General features: G+C 34.5%; 1 protein-coding gene across 11 annotated transcripts in view; it reads right to left on the minus strand.

Annotated features, from left to right (window-relative positions):
* The window catches only part of ERBIN (erbb2 interacting protein), a 118,436-nt gene that overhangs the window by 13,803 nt on the left and 86,436 nt on the right, over positions 1-18,197 (minus strand). For 9 of the 11 annotated variants that reach the window (XM_061129665.1, XM_061129664.1, XM_061129661.1 and 6 more), the window contains exons 15-21: positions 16,902-17,001; positions 13,223-13,344; positions 11,762-11,935; positions 10,521-10,706; positions 6,951-7,065; positions 4,907-5,090; positions 1,673-3,221 (exon numbers count right to left, since the gene is read on the minus strand). In XM_061129665.1, the coding sequence (XP_060985648.1) occupies positions 1,673-3,221; positions 4,907-5,090; positions 6,951-7,065; positions 10,521-10,706; positions 11,762-11,935; positions 13,223-13,344; positions 16,902-17,001 (2,430 nt within the window). The remainder of the gene's footprint in view (positions 1-1,672; positions 3,222-4,906; positions 5,091-6,950; positions 7,066-10,520; positions 10,707-11,761; positions 11,936-13,222; positions 13,345-16,901; positions 17,002-18,197) is intronic. The other 2 variants (XM_061129662.1, XM_061129655.1) reach the window with 1 other exon arrangement.

Below are 18,197 nucleotides of genomic sequence, written 5' to 3' on the forward strand. Positions count from 1 at the left end.
TGGGCACAACTGGGAAACTCCTGCCATGTATTCTCCAAGCCATTATACAATAAATTCTAAACATAAAAAGCAGAAAAGTGCAAGGAACAATGAGATGGCTAATCTTTGCTTCATAATTACAAAAGTCCAGGCAAATCTCTGACCAGCAGGAAAGTAGTGGAGAACAGCCATCTGAGATGTCAACTAATAACATCGAGGTAACCAAACTCATCTGGTCCTCCAAATCTGCTATTCCTCATCAGTATCTACTTTTTTGGGCATTCCCCAAAAAACAATTATTCAAGGTACCAAGCTCAAGTTTAATCCATTTTCCTCAATGAATGATTACAGGAATATTCCCTTCAGAGTAAACCCTTAAAAGTCTATCTCAGAACTGCCTCTTGAATTTGCTCTTTTGTCTCAATTCCACTGATACATTTCTCATTCTATTTATTCTCAGGACTGTCAGACAGTCTCATAACTCAATCAACTTAACTGTAACTATAGCTATAGCTTCTTCCTCCTCAAATCCAGTTCCACACCATCACCAGAAGTTTATTTATAAAACAGCTATGTTACTCCTTTACTTAAGAAACTTCCAAATTCCTCAGATAAAGTACACAAATTCAAGAGCCTCCACAGAATGTACAGAATTACAGTTGAAACAAAATGGATATATTACAATGAAGTTGCCTAATGCTACAGATGCTCAGCTATTTAAAGCTACAGAATTTAAAAGAGCTAATTATTACAAAGGTTCAATGTAAATTGATATAAGGTATTGATCCTTATTTTAGGCATTGATTTCCAAACATTTTGACTTAAAGAATTTATTGAGGTTGTATACACTTAGCTCCTTTTAAAAATATCTTATATCAATAAATAAAGCTGAAATAATTCTTGGGTAAAATACGCTGAAAGATAGGAAGCTGAATCTTGCAGAATAAATATGCCTTATATATTTGGGCCACAGAACTGTCCTAATATATCAGTTTTAAGGTTAATTTTTTAAAAACATTTATCTCTTTTCAAAAAAGTAACATCTACATATAAAGTTATAAAAGCTCATCCATATGAGCTTAAGTTACTTAACAACAGTCTTCTAACTATATTAGAGCCACAGACACCTGAGTTCAAATAGGCCAGAAATGCAATATAGGAGAGTCAATAGTAAATGCCATGCCAGAAGCCATCTGAGTCAGTGACAGTGTTAGTTATACAACATGAACTGGGAAAAAAAATCTTAGGTGAAAGATATACATTTACATTTCTTGTTATTCTGTTAACTATATAGTAAACTGTTGTTTTTATACACATATTTACATAATTAATTATTAATAGATGAGCAGGTCAGAAAATACTGAACAGAGGTAAACATATAGATACATGTATTATGTGTAGTATGTGTGGCACAATCTAAGAAACACAAATGAATGTAAGCCCATCAGAAAACTTTAAGGAGTAACAGGAAAGAAGTTCCTATCACTATCACAACTGTTTTGATTCTGGGTAAGTCTCAACTTGGACCTCTAATCTCACTACCAAGGAAAAAACTTCTAGAATATAATAAGTATGTATTCAATAATTCAGAGTATTTTATTTCATCTTGTTTAAAAAACAAAGTATGCCAAAAATTTTAAAGGAAAATTAGTAAATTCATAAAGAGGCAAATGAAAAATTCATGTTTAATTACCTTTTCTAATTTTTTGGCCTCAATGTGTCGTAGTACTTGTTCTCGCCAGTCATGAGGAACTTTACTTTTTCCTGGCGGATCTAATAACGAATGCTCAGAACCAACCCTTGTATTTGGTCTTTTTGAAGGACTAGTCCGTGAATAACTGAAGTCACTAACTGACATAGTTCTCTCTGGTATCTCACTAACAGAGGGTCGAGCACTCTGAGGCCTTGAGGCATTTGGACCATCAACGCTGTAGGTTCGTGCAGAAAGAGGTCTCTGTGATCCTGACATCATTGGAGGAGTTCGTCCCACTGAATTTAACTCTCTGTATGACAAATAATCTCCTTCAGGAACTTGGGTCCGCCTCGTGGGACCTGGATCACCAAGATTTACAGAGGCTGTTGAGGACACACTACTCTGTCGCTGAACTGTAGTTCGAGTTGCTCCAGGAATGAGTCGGTCACTTGGTGAGATGGCCCACATGTCCCCATGTCTTCCTGGACCAAGTCTCTGGTGTAAATGATACCCAGTATTAGCTCGAACATTGTTATGATTAGAGAAATTCATATTGGCAGAATGTTTAGCATAACTGTGACCTTCTGTACTCTCTGATCTAGGAAAGCGCTGTGAGGGAAAATTGGCAGGATCTACTTGGGGATTTTGTTTGGAGTGCCACAAAGTGTCCTTGACTGCAGCACTGCTACTGTACTGAATATTATACTGTGGAGGGCCATATATCTGAGGCATAGACTGGGGGCCGCTTGTTGTGGGACCTCTTATTATATTTGGTTCTTCAGGATTATGATTTGAATCAAACTTGAAAATTGCCTTTGCACCTGATATTAAATCAGAAGATGAAGAAGAACCAGTAAACACTTGCAATGGTTGATCATATAAAAGCGTAGCTGACTTGCTCCTGACTATATTTTTTCCATCAATAGTAGATGTTACTTTAGCTGTGGCACTTGGCTGCTGAGGTCCATTATCACTCAGAATGTCATAGATTTTTAGCCCTCCAGTTTCCATATTAGTTATGCTATGAGATTTCACAACAGATCCAATTGGCCCACTTTTCTGAGGGGAGAGATCTTCAGTGCTTTTGGAATGACCCACATCAACAGAAGAATCAGTGTCTTGTGGTTCGGTCCTCGTAGGAGATTGGGGAGTTTCCTCAGAATGTCCATTTACCTTATTTATGCATTCAACATTAGGAAACTTGTTTCCGTTTTCCAAGTGCTCAGCTTCTCCTTTGGCATTATTGCTTAAAAAGCCCATTCCAAGCGCTGTATCTTGTGTCTTTGATCTTTCCACTATCTCTGGTTGAAATGTATCATTAGTTACAAATTTATTTAGATTCATATTGATATGGTCTAATTTGTGAGATTCATCAGATGTGGCTGTTGAGTCAACACCTTTTTCAATAAGAACTAACCTCTCTTCAATATTCAAATCATACTCAGTTAAGTTAAAATCTTTTTTATCAGGAACCTTGATTTTTTCCTCGGTTGGATGATTTAAAATATCTCCATTTTGTAAAAGACTGTTAAAATTTTCATCTTCTTGCCTAAAAGAAAGATAATTTTATCACAAACGTCATAAAGCCCAGTTAATGGGGAACATTAACAACTAGCTATTGTGTAGATACACACAGGTAAGAGTGTTGACAGGAGTCACAGAAAAAAGACATTTAGTATCAAGCATGTAATTTTAAATATTATTGTAACAGTCAAATAATAGAGATTTATATTAAATAGAGACAAGTAAAACATACTAATCAAAATGCACAGATAAGATTATTGCCACTATCATAATCACTATATCACAATAGTTTAATAGAGCTAAACAATGAAGAAAAATATGCATATTTTGTAATGAAATAATTCTCTTCTACTGCTTCACCTTTTCATGAATGTTCTAAAATATGAAATGCTTGAAAGATAGGCACATACATGGAGATAAGGTCAATAAGTTGAATAGCGGAGTAAGAGCACAGAATATTTTTATGAATAATTCAAAACCTCACAGTATTGATTAATTATATTAAGTAGGTGTTATTAGATTCAAATATATATAAGGAAATTATACAAAAAACTAAACAATCACTCAAAGATCTACAAAGTATGAGGATCAAAAGAGAATCTAAACCTAATTATTCTCTTAAGTGACTACATTGTGTTTGGCAAATATTTATAAAACATGCCATTCCAAAATCATAGAAGATATTTTATTTCTATTTGATAATATGAAAACATATTTGTGTTCTTTTGTGTAAATATGCAAGTTACATTTCAACAAATATTTTTTAATACTGATCTTCTGATTAGATAACAGAAAATACTAGAATTACAACCAAAGAACGTATGACTATATCCCTTTCTTAGCCTTTATTTCATTACAAAACACATGATTTAGAAAATGCTGAACTACTTGCCAACTATATCAAATTTTACTTTTCAACAAATTAACCATTATTTTAACATCCAAGAGGTTATAAAAGTAATATTTTACCACACTAGATTTTAGTCTCAAATTCAAACGGTATAAGTGATTAATCTTAAATACAACTACATAAGAGTTAAAACTCAATGTGAGACATAAAATTCATCTTCCTTTTAAAGTAATGCAAATCAATATATAGAAAAATTTGACTTAAATATACCCAGAATTTAAGTACTATATAACTCTAAAAATCAGTTAACAATATCCATACAATAAGCTTTGGATTCAGCAGTAATCCAAATCCTTCTATCAAGCATAACCCTTTAACTTGAATTATTCTAAACAGGCTATATTAAAAAACATTATAAAACTGTTCAACCTTTTAAAGAAGAGAATTAGAATATATTTTAAGCCTTTTCATTTAAAAGACTAAGGTGAAAATGTATGTGCTGTGCTGTGCTGAGTCACTCAGTCTTGTCCGACTCTCTGCGACCTCATGGACTGTAGGCCACCAGGCTCCTCCATTCATGGAGAATCTCTAGGCAAGAATACTGAAGTGGGTTGCCATGCCCTTAGCCTGCGGATCTTCCCAATCCAGGGAAATGTATAAAACCTAAGTAATTATAATTAGTAAATAAACTGGGGAAGAAATTATATATTGTCTGAACCAGTTCTATAATATTAATTTGCAAAGTCTTTTATGTTTTAATAATATATATTTAATAATGTACTATAAATAGTATATATTTATTTGCCTTGCCATCTCTATGTATTGTACAAATAAATTATCTCATTAAGATGGTCACAAACCTGATTTTGGAATTAACACCAATATGAGTTTGTTTCACTGGGGAGCAGAGTGAGGTATCTTGACTGCTGTCAGTATTAAGAGAAACTGAATCAGACATCCGAGATGGAGAAGAACAGTTGCTGTTATTCTGATTGCTATTGTGTGTAACTTCATCTGATAAAGAATCCGTATCCTTTGTATCATCTGTAAGAAAAAAAATTAAGCTATTGATAAAGCCACAAAGAATTTCCAGTAATGACAAATGGCATTTATATTGTCTTGGTTCAATATATAAGATAAGGAATTATTTGGATAGAAGATAACCAGAGGCTCACCTCAGAAAATTCAGTCCTAATACATACAAAGATTTAAGAATTTAAAAACAGTGATACCTTCACAGTTAGTTTTTAGTGATACCTATATTTTTTTTTTAATATGAACAACGATAGAGTTACCCAGAATCTGATTTAAACTACTGACACAAATGTTATCACATGTTTTTAAGGCCATTTTAGGCCATTTTAGTGAATATACTTTTCCATGAATTTAGTTTTAAAAAGTTGTAACAGTAAGAAATACATACTATAGTTCATAACCTCAATAAATTTATTATCTGGGGTATAAATGATTTCACATGTGTATGGAATTGTTTTCACCTATTCTGATAATAAAAATGAGCAGCATAGTCAACCAAAATAGAAACACCAAACAAATCCAGAAATTTTCACAAGGTCAGCTTTCCCCTTTCTAATATCATTTCAAAGAACTATATATGAATAGTGAACTCTCAATATGTGAGATGGCTATATAAACAAATAGCTAATATTCATATTCCACTATAGGCAGGTAGTAATAAAAAGTACCATTTTTTAAAAGTAAATAGATAATGATAAAAAGATAATAACTTAGTATGTTTACAACCCTACAGGCATGGTAGCACATGGGGCTCTGTAAATTCTGCTTTAAGGAGTTTGGGTCTGAGAATCTGAATTTTTAAGACACTGTTAAACTACAAGGCACTTAAGTTCTCTATTTATATTCTCCTACTTCCTTCTCATGGGGTAACTGTGACAATTAGATAATAATATGTAAACTATTTAGGATAGTAAGTAACAATTAGTAACAAATATCAGTACCATTATTATGAAACCCCAAGCTATCCTTTAAAGGGCCACCTTACCAATAAGTTTCATCAATGCCATAAAGGTACAGGCTGGATAAATCTTTGGTGGAGATAATGTAGACATTTTCAGACATTTGGTGGAGAAGAGTGAGGAAAGGATAAAAGGAAGGGATAGCTACTCTCCAAGTTGTCTTTCATTTCTAAGAGTCTGAGATTCTATGTTAGGTGGGGGTAAGGGGGTATGTTAAAAAAAAGTTCCTTAACAGATAAAATAACAACAAGCATCTGTTATACATAAGGTACTATGCTAGATCTGAGTACACTAAACCAATATATTTGAAATTCTCAAAATCTTTCCTTAGCTTCATTGTATGTCTAGTTAGATGTATGCGTGCTAAATCACTTCAGTCATGTCTAACTCTTTGCAGCCCTATGGGCTGTAGCCCGCTAGGCTCCACTGTCCATGGGATTCCCCAGACAAAAATACTGGAGTGGGTTGCTGTGTCCTCCTCTAGAGGATCTTCCCAACCCAGGGATCAAATCCACATCTCTTATGTCTCCTGCATTGGCAGGTGGGTTCTTAACCACTAGCACCATCTGGAAAGCCCAGTTAGATGTATACACATGGACAAAATTAAGGAGCTCAAAGATCATATAGCAAATAGGTGGTAGAGATGGAATCATAATCTAGGCTTATCTGCCTAAAAAAATCCATGTCCTGTAAGTAAACTTGCATGAATGAAGGAAGAGATTCATCAAGATTTTTCTTTAAAAACAAAGAGATAAGGAATAGACCCTTTACGAAGACATGTTTGAAAAATTGCTTCCAAAAATTATTTTAAATAACATAGTAACATTTAGTGAAATTTATTCGAAAAAGAAATTTATAAATTTTATTCAGTCCATTTCTGTTCTTAGCGAGCTTTCTTTTGACATCTAACCTTTTTTGTTACTACTAAGTGCTACCACTTTGGGCTGGTTAATAGAGGTTTCAATTAATGGTGGTCGCATCTCTGCCATTTTCATCTCTTCATCAGAAGAAAGTTCTTCAGATTCCTAATTTAAAGAAAAAAGAGAAAAATATTCACAAAAATAAATTTTGGTTTCTTTAAATGAATAAATATTAAGTTATATGAACTTCAAAGAGAAAATACATGACACAGGCATAAAACCTTTTTAAGGTAACTGAATAAAACTAGTAGGTGACTTAAATTTTTCAAGGCATTGGCAATAAAACTATGGAAATTATTAACACTACACCAAAGTGTCTAAGGTATAATTTTCTGTGTGGTCCGTAATTCAACTGTATTAATGATTAGTATGTACCTGGTACTATATCAAGTGCCAGAGAAACAAAAATGAGTAAAACAATCCCTGCTGGTGAAAAACTCAGTTTAGTGAAGATGCTCTAACAAAAAGTCTATTCCTAATTCTTAAATTTATTCCTTCAAGGATCACCGGGTTCCAAGGAATCAGAAGGACTGAGATGCTCTTCCACCAAGATAAATTAATGGCAATTTCTGCCCAATTTGAAGACAGAATCTTTTATTACTCTCCATGATTTTTTTCTCTGATATTTGGCAATTGTCCCAGGCAATTTACCATTGAGTGCTGTTAGCACACACAGAGAGACTCTTGTCAACAAGTATTAATAGAAAGATTTTAACACTGTATATAATAGACATAAAATCAGAGCTTCTGCAGTTTTAGATAATATAATGTAAATAAATAAAAGGTCTTAAAACAGTATTCTATTAAAAATACTAAGATTTCTAAGTGCTTTAAGTGTCACAACAAAATATGAACTGAAATCAGAAAACTATTTCAATAAAAAGGCCAGACAGTAAATATTTTATACTGTGCAAGCCACACATTCTGTTTCAACCAACCAATTCTGCTGCTATGGCATAAAAGTAGTCACAGACAATATGTAAGCAAATTACCATGGCTGTGTGCCAGTGAAACTAAACGTCATCTAATTTTTCATATTTCACAAAATATGCTTTTTCTTTTGACCTTTATTCAATGTTCAATAATGTAAAGCTGTTCTTAGCTTGCAAGCCATATAAAAATAGGCAGTGGGCCAGCTTGGGACAACAGGCCATAATCTGCCAACCCTGTTCCAGACTGTACTACAATGGAGTTAGACTGTTAAGTAGTTAAGGGAGAGAAATGTAAATTGGGTTTAGTCTTCAAGGGTAAGTTAAGAGGTAAATAACATTCTGAGTAGAGGAAAACATGGAAATAAGAAAATGTATGGCAAGTCAGCTCCATGAAGCTGAAATTTAGAAAAAAGGGCAGGAGAGACAGAAAAGGCAGACTGGATTGCATAGTAAAAGGTTATGCTCTGAGTATGAACTCAACTAAGTACATGCTTTCATTACTGAAAGTTGCCAAGCTAGAAACTCACAAGGCAGATTATCTTTTAAAATAGTAACTCTGAAAAAAATAAATAAATAAAAATAAAATAAAATAGTAACTCTGATATTAAAGGTTTATGGAAAGAGAGACTAACAGAAAGAAAACTAGGTATAGCAATAGTCCTGAACAAAAAAAGACTACATTTGTCTTGCAATGGCAGTAATAGCTAGTACAGAAAAAAAAAAGAACTGGACAGAAATTTTATTACCATTAACAGAACTTGACTGGTACAATGAATACAAAGAATGAGATAACAGTTCAAGGAGGTCTGTCTCAGCCTTTTGATATCTGCAGCATTTAAACTGCTGACCACAGCTTCTTCTTCATGAAATTATATTATACCTGGGGCTTCTGCAAACTATAGTCTCCTAAATCTCCTACCACCTTTCTGTTTCCTTTGCTCATGTCAATTAATCTTCCTGCAGTTTGCTCATATTCTTTCCTTTCTTACTCTTTCCCCCAGCTACTGCATTTTTTCCAATGATTATGCTTATTTTCTTAATTAAAACTTTTTATTTATTTATTTTGACCATGCCCCACAGCATGTGGGATCTTAGTTCCCCAACCAATAAGCAAACCTGTGTCCCTTGCACTGGAAGCATGGAGTCTTAACCACTGGGCCACCAGGGAAGTTACAATGATTATGTTTAATGTAGATAATTCTGCTAAAAAATGTTCAGTGGCTCCCTAAAGACTATAGTATAGAACATTAAGTCCAGACTTCTCAGCATAGCTATCAGGAAACAATCTACTCTACTAATTTTATATCCTCTGATATATTTGGTCAGATGGTCTGACCAATGCTCTTTCCTACATTTTCTAAAGGCCATTCGTTTGCTCTCATTATTCTTTTCACATTTCATTCAATTCTCCTATTTCTGTTAACTGAAATACTTCAAAATACAAGTTAAACAATTCCTTCATCTTAAAGCATCTGTGGTTCTTTATAGCCAGAAAAAACCTCTTTCTAAATTGCTATAAAACTTAATTCCTCCAGCAGTGTATGAGGGGAATGTAGAATGGTACAATCACTTTGGGAAAACTGGCAGTTTCTCAAACAGTTAAACAGAGTTACCACACAATCTAGCAATTCAACTCTAGAGGAAAGAGGATGTATTTTCTTTCCTCTTGGGTATAAGTTATAGGAAAGAGGAAAGAAAATATATATCCACACAAAAACTTGTATACAAATATTCAAAGGATACTCACTCATCATTAGAGACAAAATGTGGAAATAACTCAAATGTTCATAATGGATGATGACAATGAAATATATAGACATTAAAAAAAAATGGATGAAGTACTGATACGTGCTACAATATGAATAATCTTGACGACATTATGTTAAACGAAAGAAACAGTTACAAAGACCACATACTGTGTGATTATTTATATGAAATGCCAAGAACAGCCAAATCTAGAGGCCAAAGACCACTAGTTGCTCAGGACTGGGGAGAAGGATACAGAAGTTGTAGGGAGACAACTAAGAAGTATGGGCTTTCTTTTAGGGTAATAAGAATGTTCTAAAAGTGTTTGTGGTGAGGGGTGCACAACTTTTAACACTAAAAGCCATTGAACTGCACCTTTTATTTAAATAAGTGAGTTGTATAGTATATGAGTTATACCTCAGTAAAATTGCTTTAAAAAAAAAAAAAAAGCTTTTACTGATCCAAGGGGAAAATCTCTTTAAAAAGTCTCAGATATTCAAGAAAAAAAAAAAAAACAAACTTTACAATCAATGATAAATGCCTAAATAAGTCAAATAACTGACTTATTATTTGGTAAACCAACAGCAACTTTCTCATTTTTAAGTTACTGAGATTAAAGCAACTGCTATTATAAATTTTACAGAATTAGAACTGCCACAATCTAATTTAAATAGTAAAAATTTTTATAACCTCTGTACTCCAATGTTGAAGCTTAAGTGATAAATGAGTGGTAAAACAAATATTATGAAATTTCTCAATAGCAAAATTGTATTAGCACATTTTCTGCTATTGGTATCAGGCTTCCCCTACCTCTAGTGAGCAACAATGAACTGTTAAATTCTTATCATTTAACATTACTCCAGAATAATCATAAAGCCATACCTCAAAAACATCATCATGATTAACAATATGCTTCAAGTTCTCAGAGGCTTTCACATTTGCAGTCACTGGCAGATTTCCAGAACTGACCTCAGCTTCAGGCTCACTGGTCTTCTGTATTGAGTTTCCTATCATATACTTTTCTCTTTCATCAGCTTTGCTTCTTACTGGAGTGGTACTTTCAGAAGTCTAAGCAAAAGAAAAGATAAAGAACTCACATTCTTTACACCTATTACTGTATCAAAGTTCAGATGAAAATTTAAAAGTATCTTCCTATTATGGGTAAACTGAAGAAGTTTTAAACATGGAAATCTGTAGCACTGAGAGAGAAAACGTTCACTGTGGGAACAGGCAGTCACAAAGGTCCATGAGCCACATTAAACTTTACAATTTAGCTAAGGTTCTGTTTCATCCTAGAAGGTGCAAAGCCGGTATTTATGAGTGAGTCACTTGGCATGTGCAAACTCAGGAAGGCTCGATTTTCTCCTGCTCATTGTGGAATGTATAGTAACTTCAGGGACAGGAAAAAACTTCTGTTTCTGTGATACAGGTGAAGAGGGGAAAGTTCATTAAAGGAACACACAATTTAGGGATTTGTGTAGGTTTCAGAAACATCCTAGGGAAATGTCAATGATCTGTCACAGTAATTACATTTAAAATTAAAACTGGGTAGAATGGATCAATATTACCAGGGGAAAAAGTATTTCTATAACCATGAACTTTCTGACACTATTATCTTCTTCTTTGTTCAGGCAATGTTAGTTCAAAAGCTATGCTGACACTCTCCTGCCCATTTGGACAGTCTGTAACCACAACTGAAGTGGTAATAATAGCATTTCAGTTTGCTCACTATGACAGCTTTTAGTTCAGGTATCTGAGGACTCTGGTCACCTGATGTGAAGAGCCGACTCACTGGAAAAGACCCTGATGCTGGGAAAGACTGAGGGTAGGAGGAGATGGAGGCAGCAGAGGAGGAGATGGTTAGATGGCATCACTGACTCAATGGACATGAGTTTGAGCAAACTCTGGGAGACAGTGAAGGACACGGAAGCCTGGCATGCTGCCATCCACGGGGTTGTAAAGAGTCGGAGATGACTGAACAACAGCTACAGTCTGAGAATACTCACCAAGTCTGGGAGTGTATTTTGGTGTATATAAAAAGGATCATCATATCAATTATCATTTAAAAATTTTAAAGAACTGGAAATAGACTTTAGTCAATGTTTTAAATTGAGCTTTCTAACCTTCACACCCACATCATTATTTACAACTTGCTGATCTTCATGTGGTTTCAAATCTTTTCCAGAGTCTTCATTAGTCTCTTCATCTTTTAATCTATGTACAATGGTTTGAACAGTTTTGACCATATTCTTAAGCTCATCCGGGTATGGTGTTGGATATCTCTTCAAATTTCCCTCCTGGAGAAATAAAGTAAGAGATAATTTTAAATTATCTCACAATTCAAAGTACAGGTATTTCTTTTTTTAAAAAATTTTATTAGAGTATAGTTGATTTATAGTGTTGTGTTATTTTCTGTTGTAGAGCAAACTGAATCAGTTAAATCTATACATAGATGTACTCTTTTTTAGATTTTCCATATTGGCCATTACAGAGTATTGAGTAGAGGTCCCTCTGCTATACAGAAGGTTCTTATTAGTTATCTACAGATAAATATTTCTAACATCAATCTCAAAATTTAATAAATAGTCCATCTTAATTATACTACATACCTAGCTCATAAGGTAACTGTGAAGACAGATGATAGGTCTTTGAAAGCATTTTAGATCAATAAATGTATGGTTTTATTGATAGTAAAAAAAAAAAAAACTTCACAGTTACAGATTTCAATGTTTTAAAAGCTTTTTTTAGTAGACTTAAATATATTCCATTTGGAGATATATGGTATGGATATTGCCAACACTGTCACTTGGCTTTGAAACAGATACATGTTTTCCAGCTAGATAATTATGCAAACAGACATAAAATTCCTACATTATGATGACTTATGTGCCAGAAACCAAACACCTCTAAGATCAGCCTAATCATCATTTTCTAGAATTCAGCCAGCTTTATTATACAAGGAAAAAATAATCACATCCATAACTAACTTGGAAATGTGTATTTGCTACTTCTATGACTACAACACAGTCTCATAAAGAAACAAAATGTTCACCTCAAAGAGTTGTTCATCCCTTTAATATACAAATAAATTATTAAAGAAAGGAAAGGGGAAACAATAATCTGTTTTTCTCTTATATTTATGTACACTATGAAATTTGGTTTTTATTCACACAATTTTATATTGTTCTCAAATACTTGCACATCATAAATGTACTGGATCAATAAAATTTCAAGTGCCTTGAGGGTAAGAAATGAAACAAATACTTCTTTGTATCCCTGAAAATAGCACAGATGAGCTACATAGTACCTAATAAATGCAGGCTTCCCAGGTGGTGCTAGTGGTGAAGAACCCGCCTGCCAATGCAGGAGACAGAGGCACAGGGTTGAGAGGATCCCCTGGAGGAGGACATGGCAACCCACTCCAGTATTCTTGCCTGGAGAATCCCATGGACAGAGGAGCCTGGCAGGCTTATGGTTCACGCAGTGGCAAAGAGTCAGACATGACTGAAGCGATTTAGCATACATGCACCCAATAAATATCAGGAGACTGGTTTAAAATTTGAAGGAAAGCAGAAGAGACTCACTCTGGGAGGCGCCTCCCTCTCATCTTTGTCTTCATCGCACTCAAAGGCCACTTGCGCTCGCTGTTTCCTCTGTTCCTCCCACAACGAAGGGTTAAAACTTTCATTATCTGATATAAACATAACTAGAGAAAAACAAAAACAAACAAAGCCCCACTATATTTTACTATAAGTATGAAAAACTATTACTTGCTCATAATTTTATGAGATGTTCATTACAATAAATTAAGACCGGTCAATGTCAGCAGCTATCAATGCTACACTAACAACTAGGCTGTATTTCTAACATTTCTTCACAATAGCGATCACACATCTTTTCTTTCTTAAAGTTGATTTGTCTTGTTTTTTAATGAGAAAGATTCCTGAAGAGAATACAATATAATTAAGACACTATAGATACATAATTGTGTGTAGTTCTCTACAAAAAATAACACGGTACTACAGTGTTATTTCATGCAATCATTTCATCCAAGTTTTGGCATTCAGAAATCTTAATTCCAATATTGTTTATTATGTACTAGAGGAGGAGAGTTAACACAGAAATAAGGAAGTATTTTGGTAAAAAATGACTACCCTGATGGCCCCTACTTGCATTAAACATTATACATAGTTTGACTATGTAAACAAAGTGATTGCAAGATATTCTTTATATCAAAACTAAGGAAAATTTAAAATTTAACAAACTCAACACTTACATATCCTGCTATCTGATACAATATTAAAGACTTAACAGCTGTCAAAGTTTTTTGCTTCCTAATAGGTAACCAAAACAAAAGGTAAGGCTTAAAAAATTAATCCATTTGACTATTATATATCACCTTACAGAAGTTTGTACAATTAAAAAAAAATCACAACTTATTTTCTGCCCATTAAAAGAAAACAACAAAAGATATTAAAAGCACCTTTTTAGCTAATAGAAAAACTGAAAACCCAAATACAGTCAGCTTGATTATTTCCACAAAACCAGCATAATTATCATTTATTTTTAGTCCTTCTTTTCGGCTTCTTACCCTTCTTTAAGCTCATATCCACAGGAAGAATACCATGAAACTAAATACTAACAAAAGGAATAAAGTTTTATTTACCTTTTTCTTTACTCAGTTCAAAATTTTTTACTTGCTTTGTGTTGTTGCTTAATATTAAATGAATTACAGTGTTTGTTTGTGCAACGAGGTTCAAATTCCTGGGAAACCTTACTGACACACTTTTTGTGGTATACTTGGAAAGGCAAGTATTTCCAACGAAGTCTACTTCCAGGATTGAGAGAGAGGATTTCCCTCCCATCTTAGGATTGTTTTGTTACCAGAAGGATTCTTGAAGAGAATCTAATAAAACACTACAGATGTGTGACTTTGTGCAATTCCCTACAAAAAGTAACATGGTAATTATATAAATATTTCATTCAAGATTTGGCATTCAGAACTAGTCTTCCTAATTCTAATACTGTTCATTATGTACTAGAGGTGGGGATGAGGGTTAAGACTACCAATCATCAGCCTAGTCCAAAGATCTCTAAGAGTTTTAGATTTTATCAAAGCACTATTACATCAGAATTTTTTCAGAACCCCAAGGAAAATAACTTTAACCATTCCTCTCACTCCTGTCAACTTCTGGTCACCTATACTTTCTATCCTTTAGTATAAATCTCACATCTTTTGAGATAAAGGGCATTAGGTAGTAACATTACTTTTTCTGCATTTTAGAGGCTACTAGATCTGATCACACTGGCATATTCATTTGGGATTCTAGCATTTGCCTAGCATGTTTCTCTCTACCTATATGTAATATGTGAAACTTGCTCAGTTGTGTCCAACTCTTTGTGATCTCATGGACTATACACAGTCCATGGAATTCTCTAGGCCAGAATACTGGAGTGGGTAGCCTTTCCCTTCTCCAGGAGATCTTCCCAACCCAGGGATCGAACCCAGGTTTCCTACATTGTAGGCAGATTCTTTACCAAATAAGGCACCAGGGAAGCCCAAGAATACTGGAGTGGGTAGCCTATCCCTTCTCCAGAGATTTTCCTGATCCAGGAATCAATCCAGGGTCTCCGGCATTGCAGGCAGATTCTTTACCAACTGAGCTATCAGACAAGGCCTACATACCTAAGACCTGTCAAAATCCTGAATGATGACGATGTGTGATGACCCCAACAATACAATTTCATAATTTCTTGATGTCCTCAATTTCAATGTCCACCTGCATCTCACCCATGTGATTCAAAATCATGGTACTCCTCAAGACCTTAGCTTGTGTAATACCTGACCACTCAACTTGTCCTTCTAATTCATTCATTTATTATTGCTGGTAAATGTTGAATTCCTTAACCTCATTTCCTTTTCTTCCTGTAAAAGCATTCTTTTACTCCCTTCTCTATTCACCTTAGATTTCATGACATATTATTTCTACCACTCTCATCTTTTTTCCCCCTTTCCCTAAGTCATAACTACCCAATATTTCCTGTAACATGGTATTTCAATCACCTACCTTCTTTGCCCTAGAATTCAACCAGAGAAAAATGATATAACCTTGTGGTTTGGAACCACTACAAATTTATGGTACTCCCTACTCTTTGTTCCATCTTCAACACTGCTCAGGAATTCATTCCAAGTCAGCCTGCTCTCCCACACAAAATCACCACCACTTACTTCAAATGCCCTTCCCCCAACCTTTACAGGCAATTTTCTCTTTGACTTCACTGAGAAAGTAAATACAATAAAAACCCTCAGACTGGATACTGCTTCCCAATATCCTGTTTTCTCCAGTTATAAATTTATTGTTATATGGATCCATTCTTCCCCTTTTTCCTGTTTAAGACTGATTCCGCTAACTAGGCTCAAGATACCACACCTTCTCTTTCAAATTTATCCATCATTATCCCCCACCTTCTCTTTCAAATTTATCCATCATTATCCCCCTTTCACATCATGAGCTTCTTGAAAGTAAGTATCTAAGATCTTAACTACTTAGATCTGGGACTTCCCTGGCGATCTAGTCGTTAAAAGACTGTGCTTGCAATGAACGGGACATTGGTTCCATACCTAGTTGGGGAACAAACACCTCACATGCCTCAAGAAGCAGCCAGGGGTGGGGCAAGATCTTACATACTTAGATCTAAAACAATGCCTGGCACATGTGTGGTAATAAAAATAGAATGAATTAAATGTGAAGTGTCTACTCTCAAAGTATTAAAAATTTCACCTAAAGCACATTATGTTTTCTGACTCACTTATTTCTCAGACACTGTGATAAAGGAAGATGCTTCTCTTGCAGTTAAATAGAAATTCAGCTGCCTGACCATACCAATTGTAGTTTCTGATTCAGTACTGTGTACTAGTTATAGTGCTCCCATAATACCCATAGTGAAATACTTTACATATGAACTCTAAGAGGACTCAGAATATTATAAACTTATACTTTTCTGGTGAAGTCTCCCCACACTAAAATGCATCCAACAAAATCAAAGGAATCATTTAAGGAAACATGCTATAGACATACCTCTAAATTCAACTATCTATAACTCTGAGATGCTGCCTTATTTTCCTATTTTCAGAGAACTTCGTTAACCAATTCGCTAAATTTTCTTCAAACTAGTAAAAGTCTCTGAGACTTAAAATTCAATTCACATCTTTGCTATACTTCATCAGTATTAGTTTTTTTAAAGAGATTCTTAAACTCCTACCATCCTCAGTCCTTGGCTGCTGGGGGAACATGTAGTTAGTAAGCGCCGTGTTCTGGGTCTCTGAGTCGGTCTCTTTTTGAAGAGGTATCAGGGGTTTGGACTAGGGAAAGAAAACAAATGTTTAATTTTCAATAATCCTATAGCAAATACATATCGAGCAATACTTCTGAGTAAGTACTCACCATTTTTTCTATTAAGTATCAATGTGTAGGTTACAAAAAATATCAATATACATAATAAAACTTTAAACATTGATTTGAAACCTTGTACAAAACTAAAGAATAAAATTTAGCTTTTAACACAAAGCAAACTCATTCTGTATTGCAATTATCACTATCAATAGTTTTAAAAGTTCTCATATATTAAGTACATTAAGTACATCCACAGTCCAATAATTACTTATCACAGTGATTTTAGTAACACCAAAAACTAAGCCTCTTTCATTTTATGTTATTTTGCCCCTACTAGCATTATCCTATGAGAAGATGCTTTTGCAGAAACGAGTTAAGAGGTTTAGTCTAGTTATTTGCAGGTTTATTTTAGCTGAAAACAGAGTACAAACACTAGGCTGTAACCTTTTCTCTTCTCTCTTATCCCCTGTGTCTCATTTCTCCATTAATGCAACACCAAGTTATTCACTGGCAGAGCTGGGAACTCCAATTATTTCAGATCTCATTTTTCCTTAAGACTTTTTCCCTAACTGGTTATTAAGTGTTCTCAATTTACTCCTTAAAATAATTAATACTTTTGCCAGCCTATTGACCCAACATTCTACCAATCCAAGCCTTGGCTAACTCCAAACAAGCAGGAACTACCCAATTCGCCCCTCAACCTGCCACTCCATCAATTAAATCTTTGGACTTACTCTTGTGAAAACTGTGCCACTAGCGATGTCATCCTATAATCTTACTCCCATTCAGACATTTCCTCTGTGCCCCTATCCTTGTTCCACAGTAAAGATATTGCCCTGTGTCTCAATCATCATCAGTGAGAACTTTCCTGACCTCCTCAGATAATAGCAATGGTAGACGTACTTCCTTCCCAAAGACAGCAGTTCCCTGAAGCCTTTTCAGATACAAGTTGCTTCTTCTCCCACACTGCATAAATCCTAGTTCATTAGGTGGAGATAGTTTACAAAGGCTACAAGATCATTACTCCTCTTTCAAGTATAAACACCCCATCTTTTGAGAAAGATTAAGCCCTGCTTCTCTCAAGCTCCTTTCCTTTCCTAATATACAATGACTTTCTAGTAGTATCCAACCACTTCTGACTCTTTTATGCCAAATCCTTCAATAG

The sequence above is a fragment of the Dama dama genome, chromosome 25, assembly GCF_033118175.1.
Source record: "Dama dama isolate Ldn47 chromosome 25, ASM3311817v1, whole genome shotgun sequence".
NCBI classification, from domain to species: domain Eukaryota; kingdom Metazoa; phylum Chordata; class Mammalia; order Artiodactyla; family Cervidae; genus Dama; species Dama dama.